We start from the raw sequence: 22,040 nt of genomic DNA, 5'->3' as shown, positions 1-22,040 counted from the left end.
TAAAAGATCACCTAGTTATAAGGCTCACAAACCTTCTTAAACAACTTCTTATCGCCACACTCTTTGTATATCACATCAACTCATTTCTTGTCATAGATGATCACCTTCATCAGTTCTAGGTGTACCACCTCGAATTCAGCCACAAGTCTATGAAACTTAGCAAACAAAGACTAAAAAGGCGCCAGAGTTGATATGCAAACTAGAGAAGATCTTCCCGCCGGGCTTCTTTACTCCGGTGACACATCTGATTTTGCACCTCCCGAACGAGGTATTGTTGGGGGGCCCTATGCAAAATCGTTGCCAGTACGGCCCTGAGAGACAGAACAAGCATCTGAGACAAAAATTTGGAAACAAAGCAACGATTGAAGCTTCCATAGCTGAGGCAGTTATCCTAGAGGAGGTGGCAGACCTCATGACATCGTACTATCTGAACCATGTTCCCACGCTGCACAATAAGGTGTCTCGATACAATACAGAAGAACCCAAGTATAAAACCAAGCTCCCTCTATTCAGTGGGCAAGGTGGCAGGGCTGGATGCACGACACCTTATATCATGCGACAAGATGAGTGGGAGGATGTCATGTTCTATATCTTGCACAACATCAAGGAAGTTGAGGATGAGTGGATGAGGTAATACCTTTGCACCATTCTTTTAGTCAATTCGTATGTTCACTTTGCCTCGTTCTAACACCGCTTTTCTTATTTTATTCGGTTCGTTGATGAAGAGTGGACGGGAATGCTGCCTCCTACTGAAGCGGAGGCACCTGCTCTTCTCCAAAAGGGTGCCGATGGAAGGAAAAAAATTGTTGCGTGGTTCATGGAGAAAGTAATTTTTCACACTTCCCTATTATCGAGTCCACCCTACAATTCCAATTAAACTAATGCACCCTATATTTTAATTCAACTTGCAGGGAAAAGATACGAACACATCAATGGATGAAGAATTGAGATGGGTTTCCATGGGCTTTAACAGTCGGGTCATGACATGGTCAAAGTATGATGTGAATGGGTATCGCTTCCATACAGAGGAGCACCAGAACACTCGGCCTGATCCGAAAACTATAAATACCGGAGTCTTCACCGAAGGAGATAATAAAGTAGAATACTATAGAAGGGTAGGAAAAATATACGAGCTTACATTCAATCGTGGTCGTGAACCCCTAAGTCTCACTATGTTCAAATGCCGATGGTTCGACCCCAAAAAGGGTTTGAGACATACGCCTTCTGTTGGTTTAGTTGAAGTTAAACCATCGACCGTCTATGCCGAAGCTGATATCTTTATCGCGGCTACCCAGGCCACACAAGTATATTATCTGCCTTACCCATGCCAGAAAGAGTACCTAAAAGGTTGGCAAGTTGTGTTCAAGGTGTCGCCACATGGTAAGCTACCGGACCCGAACGATGATGATTACTGCAACATAAATCCCATGACATACGAGGGAGTGTTCTTTCAAGAGCAACATGGTGACGTGGTCCGAAACAAGGATGATGATGAGTTGGGTTATGTTGACCTAGATCCAAACGATGACGATGCACAGATTGATGGTGATGCAATTGTGAATCAAACAGACATAATAAAGCTTGAAAAGCTAAATGAAGACGATGACGATGAGGAAGAGCCTCCACCTCCGTGAGACAACGAAGAAGATATGCGTGATAGTGATGGTGAGACCAGTCGACAAATAGATTACAATAGTGATGATTCATATGGGTTCTAGAAAATGTAAGTTCTTTTAATGATGATTGAGGTAGATTACAATACTACACTTAATGTGCTCTTATGTTATTAATGTTCTTTTCTGTATGCTTAATGTGGACTTTTGTTATTAATGTTCTTTTCGATATGCATGATGTGCTCTTCTGTTATTAATGTTCTTTTCTGTATGCTTGTTTATTTGATATCCTTACTAATTGTGTATTCTCTTCTCAATGCAGGTTTGCTAATCATGGTCAAGTCTAGCGGCGCCGGTTTCCTCAGCGAATTCAAAGGACTTACTCAGAGTGGACGAGTCCACAAGGTTCCCCCCGACTATACGAGGATGACACCTCACATGGAGGTCGAGGGGTCGGGGGAGGAGACCCTAGAGGAGGAGGGGGTGGGGGAGATCCCCTAGAGGAGGAGGGGGTGGTGGGAGAGGCACCCGGCTCAAAAAATTCCGGGTCGTGTCCGAAATAGGGGGTCTTCTTCGATGTCCTCCTATAATGAGGCACCTTGTGAGTCTGAGGAGGAGGAGGAGGTTCCTAAGGAGGAGGAGGTCGAGGAGGAGGAGTGCGAGGAGGAGGAGAGTGAGGAGGAGGGTGGGGAGGAGGGTGGTGGAGGGGAGGTTGTTGCCGAGTTGTGGGGTGACTTGCCGTTGGGTGCTCCGAAGGGGTGGCTGCGTGGTATTGTAGAACTACCTACACCACCTTCTATTGAGGCGAACAAGTTGCTCATTAAACCCGCAGGGATAGAGTAAGTGCCTCTCAATCATATTTCGAACACATGACAACATTTTCTTATTGTACACATGCCAATTCTTTGATTCTTTTGCGGCAACTGGATCTTTCATGGAAAGGGCCGTAAACCGAACGGCCTTATCACTGTCTTGTTGAAGGAGTTTTGGCTGGGCTTATTCTGCCCGCGGCCAGACAGGGACCTGGAGCTGTGGGTTTTCGCCACGAGATGGGCCCACTACGAGGCTTCCAGCCTCGCGGAGTAAGGGACGGACGCTAATGCCGTGATCACTAAATTTTGGGTAATTTCTCTTCTGAATCACTTGTCTTCAGTTTCGTTCATAGTTTATCATTGAATAACTAAACTCATGCCTTGTTTACTTATGGTTTTATGCATGATTGCATCAATTCTATAGAGTTCTTGACGAGCACAAGGCCAGAGCTGATGTGGTCTTGCTGGCGGCTGCGTAGAAGAAAGCTCGTCAGTTGTAGTACGAGGTGTGCTGGGTTGCCGTCTCGCACTACTACCACACGTACCTTAATCAAAAGATGATCAAAAGTGAAGCGCAGAAGAAACGACTTTCCTTGAATAGGGAGCAGTACATGAAGTGAGTATTAGACACTTTTCATTCCAACGTATAAGCAGTCAATTTCATTGTTCTGTGTTGACATGCCATGCTTCCATTTTTTAGTTATTCCTAAATTGTGCTTTGGAAAGGATGAGGGATGAGCTAGGTTGGTGGATAGGTGGCTTGACAAGGATGCAGAGTTTGCTGCCAAGAGCAGCACGACCTGGGCTAACCGTGGAAAAGACGGGACACACGGCCAAGGAAACACGAATCACTGGGGCTTCAAGGCCATGAAGGTATATCTATATGCATGGTGCATTTTTGTTCTTCTTTTTACAGCTACCGACATGTTCTTATGCATGGCTAACTTATGTCTCACGTTGCGGAGGACAAGTTGAAGATGCCACTCTCATACATGGAGTCATGGAAGCTGGCCCGTGCTAGGCCTGAATCCGAGGAAGGCGAGAGCGAGTACTATGGCAATACCGAGGAGCACCTGGAGTTCTACAAGCAGCAGTTTGAGAGGTTGCATCCGCCTGGTCTGGATGCTCCTGACGTGGTCGAGTCTCAGATTGACGACACGACGATGGTGTCCATCCAGGGGAAGGCCCATGGCCGCTACCCGTGTTTCGATGGCTTGATCACCCCTTCAGTCTCTTACACACGGCTTCGGGCTACCAACCCGAGCCCGTGCACCAGTACGGGCCGTTCGCAACCTCCCTTAGCCCGCCAGTATGATGTAAGTATTTCCCCCTTATCATGTTTCTTTCTCACTTTCTGAGTTTTTTTCAGCATTGCCCACTTACAAACAACCTAAATTTTGTAGGCATACAAGGCCTTTGTCGATCTTAGGAATCTCGAGGTGCGGAAGTACTTGAAACGAGTGAAGGAAAACGAGGATTACAACTGTGAGATGATGACGGTTAGTTTTGCCCCCTTAAAATCAAGCTAAAACTTGCACTTTCATTCCCTGTGACCTTCTGGTTTGCTTGGTTAACTAACATCCAGGCTATGTTGGCGTCTTGGAATAACCGCACGGATCCACCACAAATGGGACCCCCACCACCACCTGCTGGAGAACCCCCACACGTGCCCATGTTCGATGAATGGGTGGCACTAGGCAGTCAGACTCCGGTTAGTACATTTGCCTAAGTATTGACAAACTAGCTCTCATTCATTCAACACTATCATATCATATTTACCATTACAATCTCTTCTCAAACATTTAGGGGAGTAGTGGCTCGACTCCTGCTTCGTCGAGTTCTGGCTTTCTTGGCTGATGTCGATGGTGATGGCGATGATGATGCTTGTGTCTCAAACTTGTGTTCATTATAATATCATACTTTTCATGTTCCGTTCTTTAGATGAAGATGATGGTGCTTGTGTTCACTAAGTTTCGCCAATGATGATCTTGGTGTGATCTGTCATATTTGTGGTTTGAACATAGATGATGATCTTGAGTTTTAATGTCATATCTGTTATATTTATCATATTTGTGTGTTGAATGTGAATGAAATGGACGAAACAGGAAATATAAAACAACAGAGCAGAACTATACCGACGGCCAGGCCGTCGGCTTAGACTGCCCCCCCCCCCTATGCCGACGGCCTGGCGTCGGCTTACATGTGTGCCCACATGGCCGTCGGCATATCTGCACCACATTTCACCCTGCGGCACCGACGACGCAGTGATGGCGCCGTCTACGGCCGTCTCGTGAAAAAAGCGTCGAGGGTCAAACTATGCCCACGACCATACGAAAGCCGTCGACATAGACCCCTATGCCGACGGTCTGACACAACTACGCTGACGTATTCTACGTCGACGGCACCCGTCGGCCGGCCAGGGGCGGTCCGCATAGGGGAATAGTCTGGTAGTGTAACTGTCCAAGAATGTAACTACCATAATTTATATTTCAATAGTGCTACACCTACAAAAACTTACAAAGGCTTACTTAACCTTTCAAACTAATTCTTCTTTTTTCCCTTGATTTTCAATGGGGATGGGGCCTCTCATCCCCCAATGACCAATTGCAGTTTGTACGTAAAATCTTTAAGTAAGCATTTGTGGATGTAGCATTACTCTTTATATTTCAATAGTGCTACACCTACAAAAAACTAATTCTTCTCTCCCCCTGATTTTCAGTGGGGGTGGGGCCTCTCATCCCCCAATGACCAATTACAATTCTACACAAGTTTGTACGTAAAATCTTTAAGCAAACCTTTGTAGATGTAGCATTACTCTTTATATTTTCAAGCTCCACACTACAGGACTTGGAAGTGGAAAGTCTCATTTTCCGTTTGGAGGTAACTAAGATAATTTGCTCCCGTGGGGGTTGAATCTTCGAGCAACACATCACAGTCCACCGTAAGTTACCCAGTCAAATGCACAAATTGAAAACCCTAGCCACCGTAGGGATCAGGAGCCTCCATGCCCTAGCTCGCTCTATAAAACCACACTGCTCACAAACCCTAGAAGCACTCATCAATCCACTCCTCCTGTCCACCACCACTACCACCAGCTTGCAGCCATGGCGGCGAGCACGAAGAAGCTCGGTCCGCTCCTGCTGACCCTCCTCCTGCTCCTCACCACCGCCGTCGCGGCGCCCGCCATCGACTGCGACTGCGACAACCCCAAGGCCCCCAAGCCTTCCCACCCGCCCAAGACCAAGCCCCCCACCAAGGGCCCCAAGCCGGGACCCAAGGGCCCTACCTACCCGTCGCCGGCGCCCAAGGGCCACCTCCCGCGCCCGCCGGTCGTCGGCCCGCCGAAGGGCCACCTCCCGCGCCCGCCGGTCGTCGGCCCGCCGAAGGGCCACGTCCCCCGCCCGCCGGTCTACGGCCCGCCCAAGGGCCCCGTCACACGCCCGCCGGTCTACGGCCCGCCCGTCGTCGTCGGGCCGCCGGTGACCTACCCCACGCCGCCAGTCACCGCACCGCCGGTCACCTACCCCGCGCCACCGGTGACCGCACCGCCGGTCACCTACCCCGCGCCACCGGTGACCGCCCCTCCGGTCACCTATCCTGCGCCACCCGTGACTGCCCCTCCGGTCACGTACCCTTCGCCTCCGGTGACCAACCCGCCGGTCACGTACCCGTCGCCACCGGTGAACACGCCGTGCCCTCCGCCACCGCCGGCGACGCCCGCGGCGCAGACGTGCCCGGTGGACTCGCTGAAGATCGGGGCGTGCGTGGACCTGCTGGGCGGGCTGGTGCACGTGGGCCTCGGCGACCCGGTGGTGAACAAGTGCTGCCCGCTGCTGCAGGGTCTGGTGGAGCTGGAGGCGGCGGTGTGCCTGTGCACCACCATCCGGCTCAAGCTCCTCAACATCAACCTCGTCCTGCCCCTCGCCCTCCAGCTCCTCCTCACCTGCGGCAAGACCCCTCCCCCCAGCTACACCTGCTCCATCTAGTCGAGCTAATTAACCTCGGTGAACCAGTGTACTTGGAGATGGATTCATGCATCGACATGAGAGGATGTCAAACGTCGTCGCCAAGTAGCTAGCGCTAGTAGCGAGCAAGAAGAAGAAAGAGATCGATCACCAAAGAACGGATCGATGGGTGTCTATGTTTCGTCATTTCTTGTGGTTTCCTTTTTGTGTTTGGTTATATTAGCCTATTATAGGTCTGTGTGTTGTGGTTTGATCGATGCAGGAGGTGATAATCGGTGTGTGTTCTATTAGTTAATTGTGATGGTCACAACTGATGACCAATTGATTGGCTAATCCAGCAAACAGTAGTAAGATTCCATGCCATGAATAATTCTCAGAGTTGTCCCAGAATGACTAGTCGTGATTTGATTGGACATGGATGCTTACTAGGAATACGTTGGTGCATGCAATGCAATGCATGCACGGATTATATATACTACCTTTTAATGTCAGTGGTAATTTGCATCGTAGCAAGAGGATCTTGTGTGAGATCTGGTCACGAACGTACGGACGGCCGGACGGCTGCGACATGCTCTGCGGCGGAGCGCAAGGATAGGCGCAAAAGTGCGTGGCGAGCATGTGTCCCTTTGGCGCCATGCCACCCGTGAAGAAACGAGTCCGAGCATCCATGAGCAGACCAGACCAGCTAGCGATCAGACCACTGGGTTATCTTACTGTGCCTGCGTTTTGTCCGGTGTGGCATGTGACTGCCTTGCTAGCTAGTGGATGCAGACTTGACTTGCTGCACCTCGTCGTCTGCATGGATGCGGCAGCTAGCTGGCTTGAGGGTACTACGTTTAATTCGAGTTTAACGTGCATGCAAGATTGCAAGATGCAAGTAAAGATTTTGTGAGGGTTCTTTTCTTTCAGCAAGAAGGTGCATCTCAATGGTCACTGATAAGATTCTGTAGGGAAACTCAGTGACATGTCCATGTAAGTGAAACGATGATCCGTGCTTTGCTCACGTCTCGGCGGCTACTACCTCCGTCCTGGTTTATTGGTCCTTTTTTATATTTTATGTCAAAATTTGATTTTAGATTTCAAAAAAATGTGAGCATGTAATAGAAAACATATTGTTGAATTTAGCACAGAATACGATCGGGGTGGATAAATCAGGACCTAGATAATAGGTAGCAGGCGAAGCAGCGAAGCCAATGTTGGGGGAGCCGGGTGCTGAGTGTGGGCAAACCAAAAATGTGGTATAGTAGACTGTTTAGGGTGAGTTCGGTTTAAGAGATTGGTTTGGGTGGTTGTGGGTATCCCATCGAGCTGGTTAGGATAGTCATTTTTTACATTTGGTTCTGAGGAGAGTAAGTAGTTAGGGATAGCCAATTTTATGTTTGATTGAAAGGATGAGAGATGGATAGGTTGATGAGATGACTCTTCGAAGAACTGGAGAGATTACCCACTAGACATGCCATTTGAACAACATATATATATTTGCCAAGTTCAAACCAATATTTCTCTATATATCACATCACAAGTACAGTTTTGAAAATTGCACAAGTTCAAATGCAACCAACAATGAATTGTGGAAGTTTCAATTGCTCAGAAACAAACTCTAAATTCATGAGTTCAAGTTACAACCAGCCATAAATTAAGCAATAAGCACAACTCCCAAGTCAGTGTTGTCCTCAATTCACCATTAGCACATGTCATTGTTTTCCTCACCGTACTAGCTCTTGAAGCTAAGGCTAGTCATAGTGGAGAGTAACTTAGACTGTTACTACCTTCACAATGAATAGTAATATAGATATGGTAGCATACATGTTTCTATTTATTAATTTGTAGAGCCATTTTGAATTGGGAAGCGTTATGTTATGGTAACATATTATGTTATTCTATTTGTCTCTCTTATCATTAAATACTTGACACATTATTATTTTTTGCTTATAGGGCATCTATGTTACTATCTATGTCACTTCCACTATGACCAGTTTAAAGGCGCGCTCCACGGTCTTCACTCGTGGGATTAGCTTTTCTCTCTCATGTATGTTATTGCAGGCAACTGTCTCATTTTGGCATCTACATTGGTTTGGGCTTTAGTTATGTTTTTCATGAGTTTTTTAATTCACATATCATGTTGGGCTATGTTTTGAGATAGTGTTTGTTCCGATAGAAAAGTGAAGTTGTTCGGTGCATGGTCGTGATGCCGCTACATGTTTTGGCCTTGGTTTAGGCGGTGGTGGTTGTGTGAGCCCCCCGAAGCTCTTATTCCATCTTAAAACCATGGAGTTGGTGCTATAACACTCGTATGGGTTGGCTCATGGATGACGAGGAGGACGTGGTCTTGAAGAAGGTGCTCGAGGACTACAAACTCGACGAGTTCAAAGAGTGGGAAGATTTGGCGAAGCAGCTTGCTTTTGTCGGCCACCGGTGATGTCTCCATTCCCGAGCTAGAGGATGTGATGGAGGTGCTAGTGGTGGTGGTGGTGGTGGAGGAGGAGGCGAAGGAGGAGCCGACACGGAACCAGACGCTCATAGGGTAGTCCTCATAGCGTACATCGACGTTGCCATGCACACAACAATTTGTTCCGGGCGCTCGCGTGAATGGGCACGGAGACGGGGTCACTGTCGCCTCCGCCACCATCGGAGCCGCAACAGGTGCTTCCACCCGCTCGTGATAGTGACCACCCGTGGTTGACCTCAACCTGGAAAAAAGCGACGATGAGAAAGTCGACAACGGCTAGGACTAGGTATACAATTTGTTTATTTCGGTTCAAGTTTTTTTTCGGGTATTCTCATTCAAGTTTAAGTATATTTAACCGTGACGATGACTGAGACTTCTGGATACAATGTAATATATTTTAAATTTAGGTTTAGATTTAACAATGTTGAGGATATCACTGTTGGGGAACGTCGCATGGGAAACAAAAAAAATTCCTACGAGCACGAAAACCTATCATGGTGATGTCCATCTATGAGGGGGATTTCAGATCTACGTACCCTTGTAGATCGCACAGCACAAGCGTTTAATAAACGCGGTTGATGTAGTGGAACGTCCTCACGTCCCTCGATCCGCCCCGCGAACCGTCCCACAAACTGTCCCGCGATCCGTCCCACGATCCGCTCCGATCTAGTGCCGAACGGACGACACCTCCGCGTTCAGCACACGTACAGCTCGACGATGATCTCAGCCTTCTTGATCCAGCAAGAGAGACTGAGAGGTAGATGAGTTCTACGGCAGCGTGACGGCGCTCCGGAGGTTGGTGGTGATCTAATCTCAGCAAGGCTCCACCCGAGCTCCGCAGAAACGCGATCTAGAGGAAAAACCGTGGAGGTATGTGGTCGGGCTGCCGTGGCAAAGTTGTCTCAAATCAGCCCTAAAACCTCCGTATATATAGGTGGGAGGGGAGGGGGGTTCGGCCGAACCAAGGGGGGGGGGAGTCCTCCCCCAACTAGGATTGGAAGGTGGAGTCCTTCTCCACTTTCCCACTTCCCCTTTTTTTGTTCCTTTTCTCTTTGATTTTTCTTTCTCCTGCGCATAGGGGTAACTCCGAAAACCTTCCGGTAATCAAATGAGGTCATCCTATATATCAATCTTCGTCTCCGGACCAGTCCGGAAACCCTCGTGACGTCCGTGATCTCATCCGGAACTCCGAACAACATTCAGTAACCAACCATATAACTTAAATACGCATAAAACAACGTCGAACCTTAACTATGCAGACCCTGCGGGTTCAAGAACTATGTAGACATGACCCGAGGGACTCCTCGGTCAATATCCAATAGCGGGACCTGGATGCCCATATTGGATCCTACATATTCTTCGAAGATCTTATCGGTTGAACCTCAGTGCAAGGATTCATATAATCCCGTATGTCATTCCCTTTGTCCTTCGGTATGTTACTTGCCCGACATTCGATTGTTAGTATCCGCATACCTATTTCAATCTCGTTTACCAACAAGTCTCTTTACTCGTTCCGTAATACAAGATCCCGCAACTTACACTAAGTCACATTGCTTGCAAGGCATGTATGTGATGTTGTATTACCGAGTGGGCCCCGAGATACCTCTCCGTCACACGGAGTGACAAATCTCAGTCTTGATCCATACTAACTCAACGGACACCTTCGGAGATACATGTAGGGCATCTTTATAACCACCCAGTTACGTTGTGACGTTTGATACACACAAGGTATTCCTCCGGTGCCAGTGGGTTATATGATCTCATGGTCATAGGAACAAATACTTGACACGCAGAAAAACAGTAGCAACAAAATGACACGATCAACATGCTACGTACATTAGTTTGGGTCTAGTCCATCACATGATTCTCCTAATGATGTGATCCCGTTATCAAGTGACAACACTTGCCTATGGTCAGGAAACCATGACCATCTTTGATCAACGAGCCAGTCAACTAGAGGGTTACTAGGGACAGTGTTTTGTCTATGTATCCACACAAGTATTGTGTTTCCAATCAATACAATTATAGAATGGATAATAAACGATTATCATGAACAAAGAAATATAATAATAACTAATTTATTATTGCCTCTAGGACATATTTCCAACAATCACTTATCGTTAGCATCTCGGTCAGCTGGAGATTAGAGATTAATCAGAAATTGACCGATTAATCAATTTTTCGGCGTCAGCTGGAGATTAGAGATTAATCAGAAATTGACCGATTAATCAATTTTTCGGCCGACTATTAGTCGATCATATTTTTGCAGATCCCAAATTCCCAAACTTAAAATACGTTATATTCAACACCAAAAAAGTATTGGACAAAAGTGTTACCATGATTCCTAGCCTTTGAATCCTCGTATAACAGGAAACAAAATAGGAAAACCGTATATATTGTATAACAAGGTCCACAAAACATAAAGAAACATATTTTTTTTTTGCAAACCTATTGCTAGAAATAGGCACGGTTGATCGCTAGATTCCCGATAAATTGCTTGTCACAACGACAAATCGGTCCAAATGATAAACAGTGAAGATATGGCATAATCTTATCGGTCAACCCCCCCCCCCCCCATAAGCGATAAACCGGATGATAAATCGTTGTATCAGATGGTTTTTTGAACAACGAGATTTAAACTATTATTATGTAATGTGTGAAATGCGTGTAAACCTTGGGTGCACCTATGAGCGCAGGGACACAAATGGACGCCCTTGTTTATGCGGCTGACCCAAACGGACAAAAAGTGTGTTCATCTGTTTCATCGTGTTGGAGTTGGCCTAAGGTCATATGTAACACGGACCCTCAAATCGTCCGCATACGTTCGGATCGCGCGGTTCGGATGTGTTTTTGTTGGAAATATGCCCTAGAGGCAATAATAAAATGGTTATTATCATATTTCCTTGTTCATGATAATCATCTATTGTTCATGCTATAATTGTATTAACAGGAAACAGTAATACATGTGTGAATAAATAGATCAGAATGTGTACCTAGTAAGCCTCTAGTTGGCTAGCTCGTTAATCAATAGATGATCATGGTTTCCTGATCATGGACATTAGATGTCATTGATAACAGGATCACATCATTGGGAGAATGATGTGATGGACAAGACCCAATCCTAAGCATAGCACTAGATCGTATTGTTCGTATGGACCACCCGAAAGGGTTCCGGAGGTCCACCGGGAGGGGCCACCAGCCCCAAAAGGTGACATGGGACAAAAGGTGGAAGGGACCCATCCCAGAGTGGGCTGGTGCGCGTCCCACGAGGGGCCCAAGGCGCCTAGAGAGGGAAAGGGGGGAAACCCTAAGTCTGGTGGGCCTAAGGCCCACCAGGGGTGCGCCACCCCCCTCTCCCCTTCCTAGCCGCCACCCCCTCTTCCATCTAGGTCTGCCGCCCCCCTTTAGGGTGGGAAACCCTAAGGGCTTGTTTGGTTAATCCCACCAAGGAGGGGATTGAAGAGGATTGGAGGGGATTGAGGTGGAATTTGACTTGCAGGGGATTTAATCCCTCCCAATCCCGTCAAACCCCTTCAATTTTGGAAGAACCGAACAAGGCCTAAAGGGGGCGCCACCCTCCCTTCCCCCTATATATAGCGGGGGTTTTGGCCTTTGAGAACACGGTTTTTCCATCTCTCTCGGCGCATCCATGTCTCTCTTCTTTCTCTTCTCCCACCGTGCTTGGCGAAGCACTGCTGGGAGACCTCGTCTCTCCATCGACACCACGCCGTCGTGCTGCCGGAGATCTTCCCCAACCTCTCCCTCCTCTTTGCTGGATCAAGGTGCGGGAGACGTCATCGGGTTGCACGTGTGTTGAACGCGGAGGTGCCGTGGTTCGACACTAGATCGGAATCACACCGCGATCTGAATCGCCGCGAGTACGACTCCATCAACCGCGTTCTAACAACGTTTCCGCTTAGCGATCTTCAATAATATGAAGATGCACCCTCCCCTCTCTCATTGCTGGTCTCTCCATAAGAAGATCTGAATATAACATAGGAAAAATTTAAATTTATACTACGTTACCCAACAGTTTTGTCATGCAACGTGTTCCTCTATCGGTCCGCTTGGCAGTTCAGATGCACTTTTCCTTACAAACCGAAGACAAACCGGGAGCATTTGCGGGTGTCTGCAGCACCGCCACGTCCGCTCCTGACTGGCGTGTCCCAGCAAATAACTCTATTCACCTCTCCCATGATTTCCTGCCAATGCACGTGTTGCTTACCACGTCGGATCCATATGCCGTCCCAGAGCATGCAGTGGCCAGCTTTTATGTCGTGTGATATGATCGGACGGGAGGGCTCCCCTGACCGATGTGACTTCTCGGGAGCCGTAGCTTCAATGCGGACACACCATCCCAAGGAACCAACGTCGGCCGCTGCGATGCATTGAAGTGGCCGACCGACCGTTCGCATGGCCTAACAGTGGCTTTATAAGGGCATCTCCCATGTTTAATAAGATAGTTGTTGATAAACTTTACCATCTAGGGTATATGATGATGTAGCAATAAATAAGTGAAAAGAGAGATGAAAGCTGTATGTAGATTAACCAACATCTCTTTCACAAGCTACATTGTTACATAGAGAGCAATTACATTTATTCTCTCTTCTTCTATTGGATAATTTAGATGCAACAATTGAAGTAGTTGTATGATCCTTTGTTGGTTGATGACATGGACAATTTTACCAACAAGACTACATACAAACTATTGGAGATGCCCTAAGTCATGCTCGGACGCCGTCCAGATTACACTCGCCGCATCACTCCGCACAACCTTCCCCTTCCCTCCCCTCTTCCTTCACAACTCTCACGATGGGCAAGTCACGAGCCTCGGCGCTAGCAGGTGCCTGTTTCCGGATGGCAGGCAGCGCTTGGAGGACCTTGACGCCGCCACCCACGAATTTCGGGGGTGTAGTCCTCATTGTCGGGAGGCTCCTCGCAGAAGGTGGAGCACATCGACTTTTACAGTAATGAGGAGGACCAACTGCAATAGCAGACGGTACCGGTGTTCGTCGTCACGAACGAAGAGTACAAGAAGCAGATAGAGGTGATGCTCCATCGCTCCCTCCTCTACATCAACAACCTAGTGGCACCTGCTCCTCCGCGTGAAGCCGGAGCCTGCCTCCCCTCCACCCTCTCACTGGCAACCGCTGCATCCAAATCAGACGTTGCGTTAAGGAGGAGGCCCTCTCATCGTCCTGACGCATCAAAGATGAGTTGTTCTCTCGGCCTCCACGCCACGTGATGGAGGAGCGCCGCTCTCAGCCGCACCTCTGCATTAAAGGGCATCCCCGATGGCCTCGGCCCATGCCTCGTCCAATCAGCCAAAAGTATGCAATTTCAAAAAATCTATTCACGATTTCAAAAATTGGTCATGATTTGAAAAAAATGTTAACAAATTTGAGAGATATTTTCAAATTGAAAACGAAAACAAAAAATAAAAAATGTAACAAATTTTTTAACGAATTTAAATGATTTTTGCAAATTTAGAAAAGAAAAATAGATATGAGAAACTAATGACAGAAAGAAAATAGAAAAGGGAAGAAAAAAGAAAAAAAAACAAAACAAAAAAATAAGGAACAACAGAATAGCCTGTTGGGGGAAGGTTCTACAACCTTCCCAAATATTGTGATTGAAATGAGAGAGAGATGTAAATGAAAACAACTGTCAACTTTATTCTTGATGATGAACTTTATATGTCAGGGAAAGACGGTTCCCGCATACGTCGGTTCCCGCATCGTGCGTGCGGTTACAAGTAGGGATTAACTTAATTAATTACATAATTAATTAAACTCTAACACTCCCCCTAATCTATACTTGTCCTTGAACGTGTTCATCATCTTGTAATAGTCTCCTCCAAAAACCCTGTGGGAAAAATATAAGGAGTGATGTAGTATATGCAGCTAAAACTCCTTCAAACCCTGTGGGAAAATAAGGAGAAAATGATACCGCATATGATGGTTATTGCCTCCGTTAACTCCATATGAAATGTATCCATAGAATAAGAGGACAATAAATATGTCGTATATACTTTTCCTAAAAACCCCGGTGGGGAAAACAGATAGTATGACATGTGTTCTTATGTTAATATTACCTCATTAAAAACCTTGATGAGAACCTCTAGAGTAAACTCATAAAGGAAAAAGAGTGTAATATGAGGCTTTGAACAGGAACAGTTCAAGAAGATACTCCCCCTGACTCTTGCAAATCTCGGAGCCGTCGCATACCAATTCCATGAAGGTATTTCTGGAATGTTGAAGCTGGTAGAGACTTTGTGAAAAGATCAGCGAGATTATCACATGACTTGACTTGCAAGATGTTGATTTCACCACTTTTCTGGAGTTCATGGGGATAAAACAAATTAGGGGCAATATGCTTAGTGATATTGCTCTTTATGTATCCTGTTTGCATCTGTGCAACACAAGCCGCATTATCTTCATAGATAATGGTAGGTGATTCGATAGAACCAATTCCACATGACTGTTGTATGTGGTTTATCATTCTGCGAAGCCACGTGCATTAACGTGATGCCTCATATAAAGCAATTATTTCAGAATGATTGGTAGATGTTGCAACAAGGGTCTGTTTCGAAGACTTCCATGATATAGCAGTTCCACCATGTAGGAACACAAAGCTGGTCTGCGGTCTGACATTACGGGAATCAGATAAATAGCCAGCATCTGTATATCCAATTATACCAGAGTCTAGTTTTTCCTGGAACTTAAAGAATAGACCAAGATCCTTTGTGCCTTGGAGATATCGAAAGAAATTCTTGACTCCTGACCAATGGCGTTTGGTGGGAGCTGCGCTGTGTCTAGCAAGTAGATTTACTGCAAATGCAATATCAGGTCTTGTGCAATTTGCAAGATACATAAACGCTCCAACAGCACTGAGATATGGAACCTCGGGCCCCAAAATCTCTTCACCATCATCCCTTGGTCTGAACGGATCTTTCTCTACGTCTAGAGATCGAACCACCATGGGAGTTTTAGATGGGTAGGATTTGTCCATATTAAATTTCTCCAATATTTTCTGGATATAGGCAGCTTGGTGTACCATTATTCCTGAGGTAAGGTGCTCGAGTTGGAGACCCAAGCAAAATTTGGTTTGACCCAAATCCTTCATCTCAGATTCCATCTTTAGGTGATTGTGTGCTTTATCAATATCTGGTGCATTGCCGATGATGTTGAGATCATCAACATACACAGAAATGATGCAAAATCCTGTAGAGGACTTCTTGATGAAGACACATGGGCAATCATCATTATTGGAGTAACCTTTCTGAAGAAGGAACACACTTAGTCGGTTGTACCACATCCGTCCCGACTGTTTTAAGCCATACAATGACTTATTCAGCTTTACACAATATATGTTGCGTTTTGCATTGTTACTCGGGACAGAGATACCGTCAGGAACCTTCATATATATGTCCGAATCTAGTGACCCGTAAAGATATGCGGTCACGACGTCCATCAACTGCATGGATAGACGATTTTGTACTTCCATAGATACAAGATATCGGAAAGTTGTTCCACTCATTACTGGAGAGTATGTCTCATTGAAATCAATGCCGGGTTTCTGCGTAAAACCTTGTGCTACGAGCCTTGCTTTATATCTCACCACCTCATTGTTCTCATTCCGTTTCCGGAGGAAAACCCATTTGAATCCCACAGGGAAAACATTGGGAGGTGTAGGTATTGCTTCAGTGAATACCTTCCTTTTGTTAAGCGAGGCAGTTTCTGCTTGGATTGCATCCTTCCATTTAGGCCAGTCGGAGCGCCTTTGGCACTCGATGATAGACTTTGGATCATGATCAGTGATAAGGATATCTGCAATCTTTTCAGCAAAATATATGTCGACAGTCGTAGACTTGCGGTCAAATGATTCTCCAGAATCAACATAGTTGATGGAAATTTCTTGCACCCCTAGACACTCTTCGTTATTTCCCAATACGATTGAGTCTAGGTGTTCCGATGTTCCAGCTAGTTTGTGCACACTGGAGCTGGGTTGTGAAGGTTGCCCTTCTACTGGATGTAAACTACCCATAAGGTGTTCATCAACGTTGAGTTGACTTGCATTTACTAATTTTGAGGGTTTTCTCCTCTCTTTCCTTTGCTGCTTGCGAGAAGCAGGTTCCGGGTCAGCGGCCGTACTACTCCCCCTCTTTTTAGGAACAGGGAGTTGAGTGGTTTTAGTTGGTACCTCCACTCTTTCGGGCGCATTCCTGGCTGGAATCAAGGATTTTGTAACACCTTTTAGATCAGTAAATGAATCTGGTAGATTATTTGCAAGATGTTGCAAATTAATAATTTTCCGAACTTGTAGTTCGGTCTCTTGAGTACGTGGATCAGAGGTTGAAATGGCAATGGCATTCCAATCAATTTCCGGGCATTCTTTCTGGTACTTGAAATCTCCCCCTAATGCCGGAAAATGTTCCTCGTCAAAAATGCAATCAGCGTGACGAGCTGTGAATAGATCCCCAGTAAGGGGTTCCAGGTACTTGATAATCGACGGTGATTTGTACCCCACATAGATCCCAAGTTTCCTGTGTGGGCCCATGGATGTCTGCTGTGGTGATGAGATTGGGACGTACGTAGTACATCCGAACTTACGCAGATGGGAAATGCTGGGAGGATTTCCACGTACCAATTGCAGAGGGGAAGTACTGTGATATGCAGTAGGTCGCAATTGGATTAAGTCAGCACCGTGTAAAATTGCATGACCCCAACACGAAGTTGGCAAGCTGCAATTTATTAACAAAGGTCTTGCAATGAGTTTGATCCTTTTAATTAGAGATTCAGCCAAACCATTTTGAGTATGGACGTATGGGACAGAGTGCTGAACTTCTATCCCCAAGGCCATGCAATAGTCATTGAAAGCACGTGAAGAGAATTCTGCAGCATTGTCCATGCGAATTGATTTAATCCGATTTTCTGGATAATGGACCTGTAACTTAATTACTTCCCGCATTATCTTGGCAAATGCATGGTTTCGTGTGGATAGAAGGCACACGTGTGACCATCGTGTAGATGCGTCAATCAGAACCATGAAATACCGAAATGGTCCAGATAATGGTTGGATAGGACCACAAATGTCACCTTGAATGCATTCAAGGAACTGAAGCGGTTCAGCTTGTATTTTAAGGTGTGATGGCCTCAAAATTAGTTTCCCTGTGGCGCAGGATGTGCACACAAAATCTGATGACTGAGGAAACTTTGACTCAAGCAAATTATGACCAATGGAATTGCTAGTAATTTTCCTCATCATCCCAACACTGGGGTGGCCAAGGCGATCATGCCAAGTTTGGAATGCATTAACATTCTGAAAAATTACCTTGTAAGCAACATGTTCTACGGGCTTGATTTACGTACAGTACAGTCCGGACCATAGTGAAGGAATTCTTCAAGTACTTGCTTGCCATATCCGTAATCTTTTGTGAAGAGTAGAAACTCTTCTTTGTTGTCCTCATGAGTTTCAATGTGAAAACCATTTTAACGGATATCTCGAAAACTGATGAAGGTACGGGATGAATCGGGATATAGCAAGGCATCCTCAATTGTCACTTGTGTACCACCTGGGAGGGTAAATATGGCACGTCCAGTGCCAACAATTACCGTATCGCGTCCAGCGATTGTCAAAATATCTCCATTCATCTTTTTCAGAGTCTGAAAATATTTCAACTCCCTCAGAATGGAGTTTGTGGTAGCACTGTCCACAAGGCATAATTCCTCTTCCATCGGATTGTCCCCGTAGAAATCTATATATAAAAATGAGGAATTTTCAATAAGAAAACCTTATTTCAATACATAGAATACAATCTTATTATATCAAAGTGCTGATACAATATATAAATGACAACAATACTTATGTTCTATTACAATCATCACACATGGATATGATTTATTTAATAAATCGATCACTAAGGAGATAATGGGACTAATCGAAGTCTCCAAACATGTCGGTTCAGGCGTACTCAACCATCATGTTCTCTGTGTCTGTAGGATCCTCTGATGTATGGAGTGTCATGGTGTTGCTAGATCCGGGAGGAACATCTTGCGAACCACCAGCTCCATTGGTGCCATCTGGATGAAGGTCGAAGTTGGCTTCAAACCTTTTCCCGTGAGGTACTTTGCGTCCCTTAGATTGCTGATACAGAATTGCCAGATGCTTCGGGGTCTTGCACTTATTGGTAGGATGCGTGTAGCATCCACACTTGTCACAAAGCTTAGTTTTATCAAACTTGGGCTTTGCGGTGCCTTTCCCACGGTCCGAGTTTCCAGGCTTTCTGTTCCGGTTGCGCTTGCGTTTACCCTTGAAGTTCGATGGCTTGCCATGGGACGCACCATCAAACTTTCGTTTGTTCACGACGTTCATATGAACTTCAGGCAGAGGTTGGGAACCAACCGGACGCTGAGAACCATTCTTAGCGAGTAGTTCATCATGCTTTTCAGCCTGAAGTAGGATATGAATGAGGTCGGAATAGACTTGGTAGTCACGAGCGCAGTACTGTTGCTGGAGGACCCTTTCAGATGGGAGCATAGTAGACAGAGTTTTTTCTATCTTTTCCACATCAGTAGGTTCCTTCCCGCAAAAGCGTAATTTGGAACTTATCTTATGAACCTCGTGATTGTATGCCCCGATGAATTTGAAATCCTGGAGTCGGATATGCGTCCAATCATGGAGTGCTTCCGGCAGGACAACTGCCTTTTGCTGTTCATACCTCGTCTTGAGGGCCTGAAACAGAGTAAGTGGGGATTCCTCCTCCAAATATTCAGATTTGAGATCTGGGTGGATATGGTGCCTTATGATGTATAAGGCGGCATATTTCTGTTCATCTCTCAACGGCGTGACTCCATCCGGAAGAGGATCTTCCGGAGTCTGGATTGCACGCACTAATCCACGGGATGCAAGAGCGATCTTGATGTCCATGGCCCAGGTAGGATAGTTGTGGCCATTGAGGTCGAGTGCACCGAACTCTCTTCCAGCCATTAGTTACCTACATGGGTAAACCAGAGATTATTCATTTACACCGTGGTAAATAAAAACCTTCATGGTTACGTTGTATTGAACGTTGCAAAATTAATGTTAACTTCAAGAAATGGGCTTGAAATCATTAGTGTGACTTTCAAATTGTTAAGTTTGACACATTGTAGATACGCCCCGAAAGAAAATTCGGGGTCCGTCTCTCAGAACTAGAGAGTATAATCTGATAAAAATCAGTAGATACTCATGTTTCTAGTACCTTATGTCATAACTTAATAAAATGTATGGGAGGGCACAATATTAAGCAATCATTATATCAATATGATAGAATGTAGGCTTAATCGTAGTGGCGATAATCTGCTATGCAGTAGATCAACTCACTACTGTGTGGTCCCAAAACATCAATTTGAAAGAAAAACACTTTGAAATTTTGCATATCAACTCGTGCTCGTATTAAGCCAAAAGCTCAATTAAGACGAGGGGTTGATTTTTATTTGCAAGAAATTTAAAATCTCAATTACAAATAATACGGGTAATAAATCTCAACATGTAGCAAACATGGAAATATATATTACATCACATATATGCTGGAATACAAAGTATTCTACAGAAATTAAAACAGGAATTAAGCAGGATCTAAACCAGGGATTAGTCTACTGCTAGATCTACTGTTGATGCTACTGGAATTAACCTAAAGCAGATATCAAATAGTACTAGTATACTACTGCTAGACCACGTGTGCTCTGCTAGATCTTTCCAACACCGTAGTACACAGCCATCTATTTAGTCACCGAGAGGATAAGGCAGCACTCAGCTAGTATTCAGTCACCAGCGCAAGAACAACAAGTGCGCCAGGGAGAGCCGCCCGTGCTGCACCGCAGCTTTCACCGGTGACAGGCGAGTGTGCCTCCGCCGCGCACGTCCTCCTCTTCGTCGCAAGGCCCGCCCGGGTGCAGAGAGCCGGGCGAGGCGCCGTTCGCGAGCCCCAGGGCAGCCGGGCTCCAGGAGCCAGCGCGCGGGGCGCGGCTGCTCGACGGAGAGCCCGCCACCGCGAGGCCGAAGGGCATCAGCAGGCGGCGCGTCGGAGGGGTCGCCGACGTCGGGGACGGCAGGCGCGGGCACGGGGGCGAAGCCGGCGCTGCAGACTGCAGGCGCAGGCGTGGGTGCGCAGCCGGCACCGCGGGCGCGATGGCGTCGACGGCCGCCGCGCAGGAGAAACTACGGGCAGCGGAGCCAAAACCGGAGGCGCAGGCGCCGGTCGGCGCGGGCACGGGCGCGGAGGCGGAGGCGCCGGTCGGCGCGGGGGCGGAGGCGCCGAACGCGAAGGTGGAGGCGCTGGTCGGCGCGGGGGCGGAGGAGCCGAACGCGAAGGTGGAGGCTGAGACTCCGGCCGGGGCGGGCGCAGAGGCGGAGGAACCGCTCCCCATCTCGACAACCGCGGGGGTCGGAGACAGGAGGCGTGGCCCGGCGGCGCTGGTAGAGCCGACCTCGAAGATGGTGACGGGGGCGTGCTCGACGGAGTCCACGGCGGCGACAGCTTCGTACCCGTGGAGTGGGCAAACTACCCATCCATGGGCAGAGCACCAAAAGCCCGGCGGCGGCGCTCCCTGTGCCACGTCTGCCCCGAGCATCGGCGGGGCAAGGCCAGCGAGGAGCCAGCCGAGGGCATCCAGTGCGAGCGGGGCGCGGGGCTCGGCGCCAACTGCCAGATTTGCACCGCTCAGGGACCGGGTGCCCAGGCCGTGACGGATCGCTCGGTAGCCACCGGCGCCGTGGCGGCGGCCGATGTAGCGACCCGCTCCATGGCGTCGACAGTCGAAGCGGCGACGCTCTCCGAACCTGCGGTGGAGAGCAACAAGGCGGCGACGACGGACGTCGTTCTGCAGCAGGCGACGAAGGTTCGTCGGCATTGAACGAGGCATCCTACCTTTTCTTCCTGTTGATCTCTCCTCGTCGAAGGCACTCTGGAAGAAGCAGTGCTGATAACGTATTGTGATTGAAATGAGAGAGAGATGTAAATGAAAACAACTGTTAACTTTATTCTTGATGATGAACTTTATATGTCAGGGAAAGACGGTTCCCGCATACGTCGGTTCCCGCATCGTGCGTGCGGTTACAAGTAGAGATTAACTTAATTAATTAATTAAACTCTAACACCAAAGACTGTTTGCGGTGCATCCCGTAAATTGGGTTGGCCCATAGATATTCCAGCGTGAGA

The 22,040-nt window shown here is 47.0% G+C and overlaps 1 protein-coding gene across 1 annotated transcript; it reads left to right on the top strand.

Moving 5' to 3' along the window:
- The first annotated feature begins 5,462 nt into the window (after positions 1-5,462).
- Positions 5,463-6,777, top strand: LOC123409859 (36.4 kDa proline-rich protein-like). The gene has a single exon (XM_045102729.1). The coding sequence runs from the start codon at positions 5,530-5,532 to the stop codon at positions 6,409-6,411; it is 882 nt and encodes a 293-aa protein (XP_044958664.1). The 5' UTR covers positions 5,463-5,529; the 3' UTR covers positions 6,412-6,777.
- Positions 6,778-22,040: the final 15,263 nt, after the last annotated feature.

This window comes from Hordeum vulgare, chromosome 7H (genome assembly GCF_904849725.1).
Source record: "Hordeum vulgare subsp. vulgare chromosome 7H, MorexV3_pseudomolecules_assembly, whole genome shotgun sequence".
Taxonomy (NCBI): Eukaryota; Viridiplantae; Streptophyta; class Magnoliopsida; order Poales; family Poaceae; genus Hordeum; species Hordeum vulgare.
Note: the sequence above shows the minus strand (reverse complement) of the source record. Positions and strands in the feature narration are given on the sequence as shown.

Excerpts from the sequence above, each read along its gene's own strand:
- LOC123409859 (XM_045102729.1), top strand. The coding sequence starts at position 5,530 with ATGGCGGCGAGCACGAAGAAGCTCGGTCCGCTCCTGCTGACCCTCCTC.